Here is a 14,429-nt window from a genome sequence, read left to right on the forward strand (position 1 = left end):
CTAACCACTGCAGACCAGGAACATCCCACAAGAGCTGCAGTTTTGGAGATGCTCTGACCCAGTCATCCAGCCATCACAATTTGGCCCTTGTCAAAGTCGCTCAGATCTAAACACGCAAGACAATTATTTTATTAAAATATTTTAATTGTTTTTATTAGAGACAGTACATACATTGCCTTTACTGCTTTTGGGGGAAACATACTTCAATAAGGATTCACTGAACTGACAATGTAACGGTGATGTCAATATTGGCACACAAACCTAAAGCACAAAATAATAGCGAACAAGAACTACCATTATAGGAACATAATTATGTTCCTAAAGTTTGAATGGTTTAACTGTTAAAGATATTCACTATTAAAGGGACAGTATGTTCCATTACATGTACATCCCCAGGGCAGTTTGGCCCTCCTTTACACCAGTAGACCAAATGTGTTAGGTGATATTATGGAAGCAACCCCCCCCCGCCCACATGTCTAATACTTCATAAAAAATAAAAGGAATGTAACAAAACACACTAGCATGTCCAAAGTCGGCAGAAATGTAGCACTGTTGAAGAAACATATGCTGATTTTCCTATGCAGTCTAGCTGACAGAACTGTAGATAAAGATTGTCTATAAGCTCAGGAGGTTGGCTGTAAGTATTTTTAAAAAGATGGACAACCTTTCTTTGGGTAGCCTTAAGAAATGTCAAAGCATAACTTTCATCCTTTTAAAGTCAATGTATATGGAAAGCAAGACGTATACTTTATGAGGGTTAAAAAGGCACATGGGAATCACAGTACATCTGTTTCGTACTGGAAAGACAGAATAAATGAAAAAAAAATCACAGTATACCACAGGGTAGTAGACTGTGGTCACAATTTTAATGCGGGAGATAAAATCTTCATTACGCGAAACAAAGCAGAAAAAAAAGCGGCATGGATTTACACCAGAAATGTAAATTACACAATGAGCTAGTATGTCCTATAATCATTCCTCAACAAAAAATGTTTACAGGATCTCATCACATTGCCAAAGATAGGCACAGATAACCACGAAGCACATGAAATCACATGGAGTAGACCCCCCAAAAAGTTTTTTTGGGGAAGGACAAGAGAATATTAAAACTAAACATGTATAACCTAGCAAATAAATAAACACATATATTTTGGTTTCAAATAATATTCAAAACTGCCCCAAAACACAAATGTTATAGGAGTTTTCTTTAGAGATTTATGAAAGTATGTATGTGTAGATCCACACAAAACACATTTAATCTATGATAGAAACCTAGTTACCAAGTACTACTATATTCTTCTGATTCATTCTCCTCCTCGGAATACTTCACAGTAGAGCGTTTAAACTACCCTTTAACGAACAGTTCCTTGTTCACATGGAAAATGATAAAAGGATATTACAACATCCCTCTTTATAGGTATGTGAAAAGATAAAAAATACGTTTGGTGATTTCAAGCTTAGATCTGAACTAAAGCTCAAAAGAATAAAAAAAAAAAGTCACTACAAATTCTGTATCTGTTAATGTCTCGGACATCTGAAATTAGCCTCGATTTGCAACATGGTGATAGGAAAAAAGATAACATTAAATGTGAGTATTTCCGCAAAGCAACTTTGATCTCTCCTGCTATAAGTGTAGCATTTATAGCCAAGAACTAGGTTTAGAATGCAGTAACCAATTACAGATAATGTTAGTGGCCTCGCATATAATCTCAAATATCTCTGAGTACAATCAAGCAGCAATCCGCTTCTACATATGACACCCACAACACAACAGCAAAAAAAAAAAAACAGAAAACATATTTTCAATTTTCTTTAAACAATATTCTACTTTTCTCGATAGCTTGTTCAGCCCCGAAAGGAATAACTGTCTAGCCTAGAAATACTGTTGGAGTCTGAATGATAAACTGCTCTACGGAACAAAGCAGATACAGGTCCAATGAGGAGTACTGTTCATTATGGGGAGTAACAAGCAGTTGGTCTATTTCCACGGCTTTGACTGAGGACTGGTGCTGCGGATGGACCTAGAGCTGACTGAAATGGCAGATGATGGAAATTGGCTGTTTCTGGATTTGGGTGTTTTTGAGTCCAGTCTTCCAGTTGATATACGGCTGAGTCGGCCTGAGAAAAGTCAAAGAAATCATAATTGAAAAACACAACCTGGAACTGATTATTGGACCTACATTAGCCTTGATCAATAGAACATGTCTGCGTTGGCTATTAAAACAACTTGCTATGGTGGCCTTTAGAATGTAACAATGAACATGCATGTGTCTCCATTAGCAGATGTACACTCTATTCAATTTTAAGCGTTGTAAATAAGATATTCATAGTTTTCTGCATTCTTAGGAAAGGATTCATAGAAAGTACAAAAGTTACAAGGTATTCCCACATACTCATGTGGTGAGAACATCTGACTTTTTGCCAAGCTCTTAAAATAGATGATGGACCACAGAGGTCCCTACACCAAATGCAGTAACTTCTAAAATAAACATATTACATGGACAAGAAAATCCAGCTGAGATAGAAAAAAGTAGATCTCAGATTTTGTTTAAAAGTATAAAAGGATATTCACATTTAATTGTATATATTGTACAACACTGTATAATCCCTTTGTGTTGCATAAATTGTAATAAATGAAGAGAATCATCCTTACTGGCAGTGTCAGTCGGCAGAAGCAACTTTTCAAGGTCTTGCTCTATATTTTCCAGATCCTGAGCGGAAAATCTCCACTTGTTCTCAGCAGGTATTATAATCTCTTTTGGGGTAACCCGTTTACGGCCAGACTTAATCTGGGTTGGCTGTTGATGGCATGTGATGGGGAATGTACCAGTGATCAGGCCTTCTGGAAACTTTTGTGCAATGACTTTCAAACCTACACAGAACAGACACATTAACCAGGATGGATTTATTGATGTACCAGTTATACAGTAAAATATGTGAAACCAACTTTATTAAAGGCCTGGAAGCATCTCACACTTCACCAAACATACTTACTCTGCTACCACCAAAATCACTCACAATCCTCACATTTACCCTCAAACGGATTCACAATCCCACAGGCAGATAATGTATCATTAGTTGTTATTATATGTTATATTTGCATGTATTAATTTTATTTATAATCGTTACTATCACAATCACTTACAGGCAATTTATCCCAGAGAACGTCTAGAAAGTGAATACTCCTATATTGCTCTATTTAACCTATAGTTCAGCTCAGCAACAATGTTCCACAGATGTGATAATAACAGCGAAATGTCCTTACCTCCTGACAACATAAAGAGGTTCTCAAATCCTCTCTCACACATAGTAGTGGCTGCTTGGCTTGCCATCCTTTCATCTTCATCATACAGTATAATAATTTTACCATGAGAGTTTTTCTAAATTCCAGTGATCAAGGACAATAAATGTATTTAAGTGGAATATTTGCTTTCATTTACTTGTTTTGTGTTAACTATACAACAATGCTGCATGGAGTTATTTTACAGATTGTTACATAGAAATACAAATTTCAAACAATAGTGTCTACTTTCCTTAAATCTCTCTAACTTGTTCTTGCTTTACAAACCGTCTACAAAGCTGAATGGTTCCCCTTGTGCCTTGACGATACCTAAGTTCATCCACTTTTCATTTCCCATTCTAATTTAACAGCATTATAGAACTTGGATTGTCTTCCTTTCGGCTCTGGAGAAACCCACTCCTTTTATATGAACCTCATGTCCCCATCGCCTACTCAACATTATAACTCATTGTTAGAGGGAATGATATTAGGAGCTCCAGATACCAAATCTGTGACATACGTTATGGTGGCATATACTATTAGATGCTTTTTATGTAAAGCTTGCAGTCTGGATGGACCGAGCACAGGTCTGGATGCATGGAACCTATACTGGAGCTTGAGCACCAGAAATCACATGTTCTCATTTTGAGACAGGACATGAAACCAACCAGAGGGAAGACAGAAGTCTTCTACTGGTAATCGGTACATTGTAAGTGCTTCCCTTAGTATTGCATAAAGGATACAAACTCCAAGATTTCATGGGTGAATGAATTCATAGTTCTGGAAAGCATTGCTATTGGGTAACTGTGAGCTGCGGAGACAAGATAGTAGAATAGAATCACTTGAAAATGATTAGAAAGCCATATGTGTGCATGTCACTGTGGATGTGTTGTAATATGAAAAAGTTACCTATTTACCATAATATGACCCTTGTAATTGAATACATTTTAAAACACTGTTAGCCAGTTATCTTCCAGGGTTGCCCTCCTCCAGAATACCCACTGTTTACATAGCACTGTTTACGTCAATTTTAGTATGGCCAGTATCTACTTTAAAACACTGACCTCCAATAATATGGCACTGTTCATAGCAGTCCCTATCTCGCACATCAAGGAGGAGGTAAGGGCAATCAGGGTAAGGTTTTTCCAAAGACCTTGGACTTGGTAAGGAGTCATCGACCGATGTTTTTGATTGACGATTTCCCAAATCCATTTCACCCACACCACTTATTACACTGGAGGAAGAATGCAGTTAAATGAAATAGAAGTCCGCATCTGCACATCAAACGCTATAAAAAGAAAGATGTCTAATTGCCTCTTTGTGAAATTACAAGCAATGTAGGTGTTATTCAAGAATAAAAAGGCCGTCCAATGAAATGCAAAACACCTCAATAATGTTACACAGAAATTAAAGCATGATTTACCAATTTGTTTCTCCAATTATAGCATTGCATGGTTTGAAGAGAGAATGTTATTTTTATGATCTACCTGCATCTACCAAACCTGCTTTTGTATATCACACAAAAAATGTATCTTTTAACTTTGTGAAACACCTTCATAAAGGCTTGTCTGTGTGTCAAAGGTATACTTGTGCAGGTGTTTTGGCAATCAGAAAATGATATGATTATTATTGCTTTGTTAAAATATTATATTTCTACAAACCATAAAAAGGCCTGGCTTAGCAAAATAAAATACCGTCAGTAAGTGGAGTTTTTATTTTTTTTTTAAACTTCTTTTTATTTCAAGTTTTTTCTTTTTTGGGGGGGTTTTCTTTGTTTTTCACGTCACAGAAAAAAAAAAAGGGGGGGGTTACAAATAATGCACCTTCAAGTCCATGGCAAATCTGGATTTTTTTTTATTATCAATGGTAATATTACAAATCATCTGCATCCAGCGATGAGTCCAAAACACAATGTTGCTGTGAGTTTCCCTTTGGTTTACTTACCCATGCAGAGTAGAGCGTGCAGACTGTACGGATTCCCCATCTCCGATGTTATCAAGCAACTGGACTGCACTCATGGGTACAGTGCTAGGGCTTCCTGTCCCATTGGTTCTGTCTGTCACAAGATCTGTATCAGCCTCTGATATCACTGAGTTACTGTCTGTGAAAGATAGTGAATGAATATAACATGCAGGGGGGGGCATGTGGCTAATAAGACAGAATAAACGTGAATAAAGAGGGTCATAAAAGATATTAGTAATGAAGGCAGGGGTTACAGATCTAAAAGGATTTAATTGTTGCTAATTGGTTTTAAAGACATATTCAGAGATGGCATGCTTAAAACATAATTTTTAATTTTTTAATTTTTTAATTAATTAAATAATTGTATAAAAACATTAAAGCTGATTTGGCTCCAAACTAATGTGTATAAACAGAGAAACTGTCAGTAAAACAAAACTGCAAATCCTCACAGTACATTTCGTTCTCACGGCAGAACTTTCCATGCAGACTTGGTGGCTGACACTACTAACAATCAGGTAAACGTTACCTTCCAGCCTCTGGAGCTCTTCACTGGTCATTTCAGCTAGATCACTATCATTAGACACAGATGCAACTTGAAGAACCTGCATATAACAGAATGAGGGTCATCTCCAAATATATTTTCATGCATTTTTGTCTCATACATAAATGTCCCATTGTTTGTAAAATACATTTAAGCAACATTCACACAGACAAGGTGAAAACTGCAGATTATGGTAAAGATTAAAGCACCCCTTTTCTCATTTGCCAAAAGCATTGTAATCACCTATCATTGCTTACGAATCTGCGTGCACCAATTTATTTCACGAACATGAGCCCACTTGAAGTGTCCCCGATATTACTGCGCAGTAGCGTACCTAAAGGGGGCCAGGGGGTCTGTCCCAAGTGCCACTCATCAATGGAGTGCCCGGTGGCCCGGCCTCCAAACTCAGGCCCGCAGCTTACCGCCGTGGCGCCGAAACACTGTGCAAGGAAGGTTTTTCCCCACCCAGGTTCCTGTTCCCCCTGCGTGGGAAATGAGTTTCCTCACACAGTGCATGGGCGCCACAGCAGTGAGCTGCGGGCCAGTGTTAGGAAGCCCTCGGGCCGCATAGACGTCTGCTCAGCCCCGGTGATGCTCGGCCGCCCCCTGGACCAGTGAAATCTGCAAGAAAGGTTAGGGGGGTGCGGGAGAGTGAATGGGTGTTTAGGGGCAGAAATGGGACAGTCAGGCTGAGGGGTAAAGGTCTACCACGTCTGAGTGTATAGTGATGGGAGTTATGCTGTACCATATCTGTTCAGTAAATGTTATTTATTTAAACATTAAATTTATATATATATTTTTTTTTGGGGGGGGGGGCACATACAGGATCTACCCTTGGTGCCAAAAATATTTGCCCCTGTTAATGCACCAAAATCCCCATGGATGGTCTGCCACCCAGCACTAGAACTGCAATTATTATTATTCATGCTTCAAATTAATTGACATAAACTGCAGAGGTGCCTCAGCTCCATTTTAACCCGATTCATAGAATTATATTATGGCAGTCAACTCCACTGTTTGGGGCTGAAATAACATGGGTCTTCACCCAAACAGGACCATATGTTTAGGAGTTTCATTACAGTAAAATGACCCCAGAAACGAGATAGCTGATACCCTGCTGACAGACAGATGCAAAATAAAGATGCTTACCAGCTGGGCAAAAGTAGTAACTTTAATCCGTTTGAACAATTCATCTTTTTTGTACCTATAATCTGCATAAATAAAACAATAAAATATTAACAGTGATAATTTGCTGAGAAAACTAATGATATTTACAGACATGGTCTCATTAACCAAGGAGAATTATTATTACAAGAGATTGTTCATGCATAGAGAATGGGAAGGAGCACAAAGCTTGTTGAGTTGACTTTACTGATCCCCACTCCACAGTGAGAACACCAAACATTGAAAGCAGCTATTGAACACAAACTGAGTTTATCAGAGCAAAGCATGATGCATGCAGATACTAATGTTGTTTATGTAAGCTAAGGAACTGCAGATTTGCTAGTTGTGTGGCATATATATTAAATCATGAGTGCTGCTGACTCTAGTTGTTGTTAGTATAGTAAGATCTGTTAGAGGGGGACAGATGTGTTTAACAGCACCCACAGCATTGCCCTTGAGCACTAGGCATTATTAGTGTTTGTTTGTTTTTTGCAAAAATATAATACATTTAACAAGACTGGTATAAATAAGACTGAATTACACTGAAGAATGTCTTTAAATGAACTAAACCTGAATACTAAGTCATCAGGTATCACTGTACATTCATACACGCACACACACATAGGGTAGCTCTTCACCTAAAACACCTAGCACCCTTAGCCAGCTTGTGCCTAGCCAAAGGTTGTCTAAGAAACATGTGAGCTGCAGTTCAACTTGACAGCTGTTGTCCAAGTGCAGTCTACCACCGGATCAAAACAATAACAAAACAACTAAGCCCATCACAACGGAAAAGGAAAGGCAACATTCTGAATACTGGTCTAATAAAATTAATCCAATGTAGACTCCTACCTGGTTCTCCATGACCAGAAGCTTCTTTAGCATTTTGGGACATCATAGATTAGTTTTGATGGTTGATTGCAAAGTGTAGAAAACCCTAATGAACAGTCAAAGCCCAGAGAAGTCCTCACAACTACGAGTCTAGCGAACGATCTAAAAATTGTCCCAGATTCTCACATACTGGCAAACCCAAGGACAGTAGGGTCTTTTGTTCAGTCTAATCAGATCCGTATACTTTTAGACATCATATTATCAGAGGTGTTCATAAAAAAAAGACAATAACTGTACCAGGTGTTTGATTTCACATAGATATGGGGAACCCTAACCAATAGGTACAAAATTACCCATTCTAGCAGGTCCAGAGATCCTGCATTATAATGCGAAAACAGAAAAGACAAAGATTTGTGTGTCTACTGCTGAACCAAAATTGAAAAAAAAGGAGATTGGATGAGCCCTGGGGGAATTAGATTCTGGACAGCAACAAAACATCATTTGTTAAGCGAGAACTAATGGGAGATTCACCAGGAGTCTGGCAAAATAAACAGAGGAACAATTAACTGAAATGATACCTTAAAGGGAGAATGTCATAAAAATGTTGTACGCGTTAAGAGAAAAAAATAAAACACATACAACATGCCTCATTCTATAGATGTATCAATGTATCTAGTTCAATTAAATAAATGGGCAGTCAGAAGCTTCCCATCCATGGGCTCAGCACTCAAGACTGTCCCACAGCACAGCAAGTTTCAGCAGGTTCCTCAAGTAGCAGCCTGAGCAAGATGGCTAACAATCGCACAGCAAAGCACTAAATGTCAGCCTTTCATATTTTTCCTCATTGAGGTACATAGACCCAAAAAATCCCATTTGCCATGGATCCTATGAATACAACTGGGAACAGCCACACACTATTTATTTATTATGGGATCAGAGAATCAAACCCTTTTAATTGACAGGATGCTAGATGTGTGGAACATCCTCCAATTAGAAGTGGTAGAGGTTAATATAAATCAGGGAATTTAGACATGCATAGGATAGACATAAAACCTGAATCTAAGACAAGGTTAATGACTTACATCAGGAAAAATGAGCCGACTAGATGGGTCAAATGGTTCTTATCTACTGTCACATTCTAAGTTTCTATGTCACATTCTATGTTTCTATGTAACCCATGTGTGCACCACTGTCCCCGTCTAAATTACAGTGACACTGATCATTGACCACCTGGAAGATTCCAAGACATTGGGAGTCATGAAATGAATAGTTAATACGCCAAACTTAGGCAGTGTTAGATATATTACATGCCCTTCCACTGAGTTTCCCCTGCACCTGGGTTCAAGAACACAGCACCATATAGCCAGTCTCCCATTCCAGGCTCTGCATAATGAGGAACCAAGGAAGGAGGCACGCTAGCCATTACCCTGCTGACAATAAATCGCTATATAAAGTCAGCTGATGCTAATCTGGCACACTAAACCAAAAATACAGTGCACCCGACATATACTGGCAAAATGTAAGTAGCAGCTTCATCTTTGCGCTACCTAATCATCACTAATAAGTATAATTACACTTTAAATTCTGATTTAAAGGTTTAACAACCGGACTAACAAAAAAAAAAAACCCAAGACTGACAATTAGAAGCTCTACGTATTTTTACAGCCTAACACACTTGAACTTAATTTGTCTATTACTTTGATGTTATTGGTTTGCTTTTATCGTGATAGCTTCCACTTGAAATCACTGCGTTGTGATTCTAAGACACGCTGGCTAAGCTTGCATGAATTTGCGCTCTGGGAATTGAATTGCTAATTGAAGAGTATATTAAGTGTGCTATCCTCTTTTTCAGAAAAAAAACCAAAAACATGGATTTTTAGTTTTATTGTCTAGAACAATCTGCAGCCAGGTGACCATGTTAACGTGTTCCCTTTAAATGGTTCCATGGGATGTATTGATTCCCCACCCCCCCATAGGTTTAAATAATAATAGGTCTTCTTAGAGACAGACAATTCAAGCAGTATAGGATTCTTATGAAAATTGCGGATAGATTCACTTACTTCTCTTAATCTCTTCAATCTTCTCCATATACTTGGTCATGCTGTTACCTTGAAATGAAGACATTGTATTAATGCATTGAACAAAATTCCAAAGGCTTTAGGAAATCGTGTGTGTCTATATGATACTTTTTCACGCCGCTGTACTCCTACATTTTCTATACAAGCAACAAACATTTTACCACTTTAAACATACAAACAGAATTTTATCCAGCACCCGCAGTAAGAAAAGAAACATCTTTGTATTGACATTTCAAACAACAGGTGCTTTATTTACGAGCCAAAAAGCTGAACTGAAGGGATATCATTTCTTAAGTCACTTGTTGGCAGAAACTCCAGAACCGAAGCTATCCTACGATAAAGGCTAAGTAGGATATGTGTACTTTTGCTCTGCAGTCAGTTATACCCCATTTACTGGACTCTTTAATGATTTAAACTAGCAACGGTAACTAGTGACTATTAGAAAACATCAACAGCAGTTCTCACAAAGGTTTCAACCAAGCAGAACGGAAACTGATCCATGGTTCTCAGACTAGATTCCTAAAAGATCACACTTTACAAGATCAGCGACTGACATTCACTAACCTTTAAAAGGGAGGATTCTGTCCTTGAATTTATAGCTCCCCCGAAAAGGAACAAGATCAACTCACTGCCAGCACTGAAGCAAACTTATGATGACCATTTTTTGCCTCACCAATGCAGCCTCAAAAACGACAACCACATCTCACTGTACAGACCAAACTCCCATGTCCACTGATGCGCACTCAAAATGAGCACTCCATCATATACTCAAACATACCACTCCACACCCTGTTGGAACCTCTAAAGGCTAAATCCATGCCCCCCTGGGCACAAGGAACAGGCCGTGTACGAAGCACCAGCATCCCACACTGCCTGCGAGCCTGCCTATCAAGCCCCAGAACATTGAACACCAGTAGCTGAACTTTCATCTTATTTCAATCTGGTGGGGAGTGCTAGGGGTTTATGTATGCTTGCTCAACAGTGAGGAAGGAGGGAGTCGGTACCAAAGGTGAGAGAAGTTTAAAGACAGGATGATTCTCTCTAGTGTAACACTAATCCACTGAACACCTCATCTGGGTTGCCCCTGTTCTTCCCAATCAAAAAGCACCACCTGTATGGTAGGTCTAAAATGTTAATACAAAATAGAGGTAGCGTACATTTTACACGTAAGGTCCAATTTAAAACTATTACAAGAAACACAGGTTATCTCATTTCCATAATATTGAAGGAGATTTTGAAATGTAAGGTTAGCTCTACTGACCTGTATCAAGTCTTGATTTAATATGCAGGTACTTAGGATTCTGGGGTATTTTCTTCTTCAAAACCTGAAAACAAAAAGGTAAAATGTCAATTTTCACTGCCCCTCCCAGTAAAATTGATACAGTGTGCAATAAATAAAATGCAGTGTAGAATCCATGATGTTCTCTCTTCCCGATATAGAGCAGTAAGAGCACCATTACTATCAACAGAACTTAATTTGGACTACAGCAGATTCCAGTTTGCAACATTGTTTTTTTTTATTTTTTGTTTGTTTTATTTATGTTTGTTACTCTCATTGTTAAACCAGTGGTTAAAGATTTATCTTCCTTGCATGTCGCTCTTCTTCTCCACTTTATGAAGCCCTCCACTGGCTACCTATTACCTCAATAAATTACATTTTACATAATTCTAAAATATAAAGCCCTTCATATTACTGCATCCTTAACCTCTCTCTCAATATTCAAGAAAACCTCAAAATCTGCTATTCAGAGACACAAACGATCTTTACAGCTAGAACTTATCTGCCGCTGATACAACCCAAACATCCATCTATGGCACTACCACCCCCTTTCTCCATACCCCATTCCCTGTTGAGTGTAAATTTGTGAACGGGGTCCTGAATAATTAACGGAACAGGTTGTCTTAATCTGTCAATTCTAGTTTTGTCATACCTCTAGAATGTCTAGTAAGAAGTGCTGCTTAAATTGTGGACTCAATATAATAATAATAATAATAATGTCTAAAAACATTTTACAAAAAACGTTATTCTAATAAAGAAAATGATATTATATAAAAAGGGTAGGTATTCCCCTTTAAAGGCATATTCCACTATCCCCCCTGAACAACAAATGTATATGAAAGTACTTCGCATATGATGGTTGGAGTGACCCCTAACAAAATACTTAATGCTTTAGGGTTTGTTTCAGCTAGTAGCAGCTTCCACATCATCGCTATCTATTTTGGGATTCTAATTATTGTTTCCATGACAATTATCTGTTTTATTAGAACCGAACAGCAGCCCTTAAGCCCAATAACCTATAATATTTGATCCCAATTCAACATCTGCTTCAATCACATAATACAATAAATGAATATTAATAGTTCAGGTTTACCAGTAATCCCTCTTGCGTGCGGGGATCTTAAAAACTTGGGGTTTCTACAAAACATATAGGAAAGGCTCTAACATATATTTTTGCCCACAAAAATAAATAAAGAAACAATACTACCCTCCATGGTACCTATTAACAGATCACCTTTAATAATGGGTCATATGCTGTATCTCACATATTTCTGCTAATGCAAATCGACGGAGTGATTATTTGATTCCATATTATTCTGCTATGCAATGAAATGCCAAACTATGGTTAGGCACGTAGGCTATCAACAAAGGATACTGAATTAAAAGCAGATGTGAAACTGCGTAGATACAATGATCACGTATCCGGTAGTTACACAACCGAAAAAAACGGCGGCTTATCGATATACTTGGTCTACGTTCTAATGTACTGAACATAACAACCGATTTATACAAGCTAATAGTAAGCGTATCGTCCATTAACCACCCAATACAAACATGTCTCTAATTACGGGAAGGGGACGGCAGTCACACAATTGGCCCCACGTTTTACCTCAGGGTCCCCGATGTTCCGTCTTGCCGACATGATCTGTTTAATTCAATCTCAGCCCGCACAGCTCACCGTTTCACCTCCGCTCTGCCGCTTCAGCTTCAACACATCCACAAACAATCCATCCTGTGATTGGTCGACCGTTGATAGAAAACCAATCGCATTTGCCCTTACTCGGGTAGGGGGTGTGTCTTGGTGATTTGGTGACAGTTCGCAGTGGTTGCTAGGCGACAAAGGACGCCGTGTCCATTCGTGCGGGTAGTTAGTCCGGTTCCCGCCAGCCTGGGAGGTTTGGGTTATATTTTATATGAAGCCATTTCAATTGGCATTCAAGTTGTCTGGTTTAGGAGTTTAAAAGTAACTGGTGACACAGAAGGACCCATACAGTACGATATATCATAATGCCCCATATTCATTTTCAGGCCATACCGTTAATTAACAACATGCACCTGTATGAGTCTAGCAGGGCATCATGGCTACAGTTTAAGCAATTAAATGAATTAGCACATCTTTTAAAATATTGTGTCTGCAAGCAGTAGAATTTGCCCTTCCCCCCATTTAATATAGGGGCCACCCCCATATTACCCCTTTGACATGGCTAATATTTTGCTCCACTTTAAATAATGTCTCTAGATGCCCACATAAGAGCTAGATGTACTTTATCCATCAACAACCAGGAATCCCTTGTTATTTTATTTTACGATTGCATTTTAACCAATATAGTTGAGATAAATATTGAATACCAAGTATATTTACAATCAGATAATTATTTAGTGTTATTTTTTACACTTTTGTCCATCAGCCCTACAGAAGGAATCAGGCAAAGCCATCAAGAATAAACTACAACCATTTTTCTGATTTAAAAAAGTGTGAAAAAATATACAAAATAATAATTAAAAAAAATCAATACCAAACCACCAACATTCTTATTGTTGTGTTATAATGTTACCAGCACTACAGATGAGTTGATGTATTGAATTAATAAGGTAATAGAAAGTTTACAGAGAGTCTATGTACTAGATATTACTTGCAAAGACAATACTATCTAAAAAAAAAAAAGTCATTGACAAATATCAGAAAAGGTATGCTTACAGAAGACTTTAAAAATGTGCAATCTAACACAAACTTTTGTATGTTACCAACCAAAATATCCATTTAAATATTGCATGTCCAGGCAAACAAACATTTTATGATAAAGTAACAGATATAATCAAAATAAAAAGGAGGTGTGTTGTTGTTTGGAATTACATTATATACAGCAATGTTTCCTATTTATCTTCTAGTGTCCATTGAGGGGGGGGTTCGTTTGTCAGATCGATGGTATTTTAGGTAATGGTTAAAGTATGGAGCACTTCTAAGGAAACACTTTATACTGCAGTAGTTGGTAATGGACATTAAAATGGACAACACGATAATTTGGTTGGCGAAGTTTGAAGAACTTGAGGATTTATGTCACCATGGTGTGACCAGTGAGTACTGGCATGACAATTATGATTAAGACACTGGTCATATGCAGAAAACCACAAACCTTATAAAAAAGGAGCAAGTCCTTGTTTTATTTCTGTGAAAGAAAGATTAACGTCTAACCTATACAAGAACCAGTAAGGCCTCCTGCTCACCATGAGGCAGAAACACAAAAAAACGATCTATTGCATGAAAATTACCAGATCGAACTATCATGATACATGACA

General features: G+C 38.0%; 1 protein-coding gene across 1 annotated transcript; it reads right to left on the reverse strand.

The window, feature by feature from the left end:
* Nucleotides 1-1,798: 1,798 nt before the first annotated feature.
* Nucleotides 1,799-12,855, reverse strand: CEP41 (centrosomal protein 41). The gene is made up of 11 exons (XM_053462078.1): nucleotides 12,742-12,855; nucleotides 11,115-11,178; nucleotides 9,836-9,883; nucleotides 6,933-6,994; nucleotides 5,769-5,844; nucleotides 5,225-5,381; nucleotides 4,345-4,514; nucleotides 4,024-4,091; nucleotides 3,266-3,380; nucleotides 2,654-2,872; nucleotides 1,799-2,118 (listed from the first exon to the last, which is right to left on the reverse strand). The coding sequence occupies exons 1-11, from the start codon at nucleotides 12,772-12,774 to the stop codon at nucleotides 1,979-1,981; spliced, it is 1,152 nt and encodes a 383-aa protein (XP_053318053.1). The 5' UTR covers nucleotides 12,775-12,855; the 3' UTR covers nucleotides 1,799-1,978.
* Between the last annotated feature and the right edge of the window lie 1,574 nt (nucleotides 12,856-14,429).

Source organism: Spea bombifrons, chromosome 4, assembly GCF_027358695.1.
Source record: "Spea bombifrons isolate aSpeBom1 chromosome 4, aSpeBom1.2.pri, whole genome shotgun sequence".
Classification (NCBI taxonomy): domain Eukaryota; kingdom Metazoa; phylum Chordata; class Amphibia; order Anura; family Pelobatidae; genus Spea; species Spea bombifrons.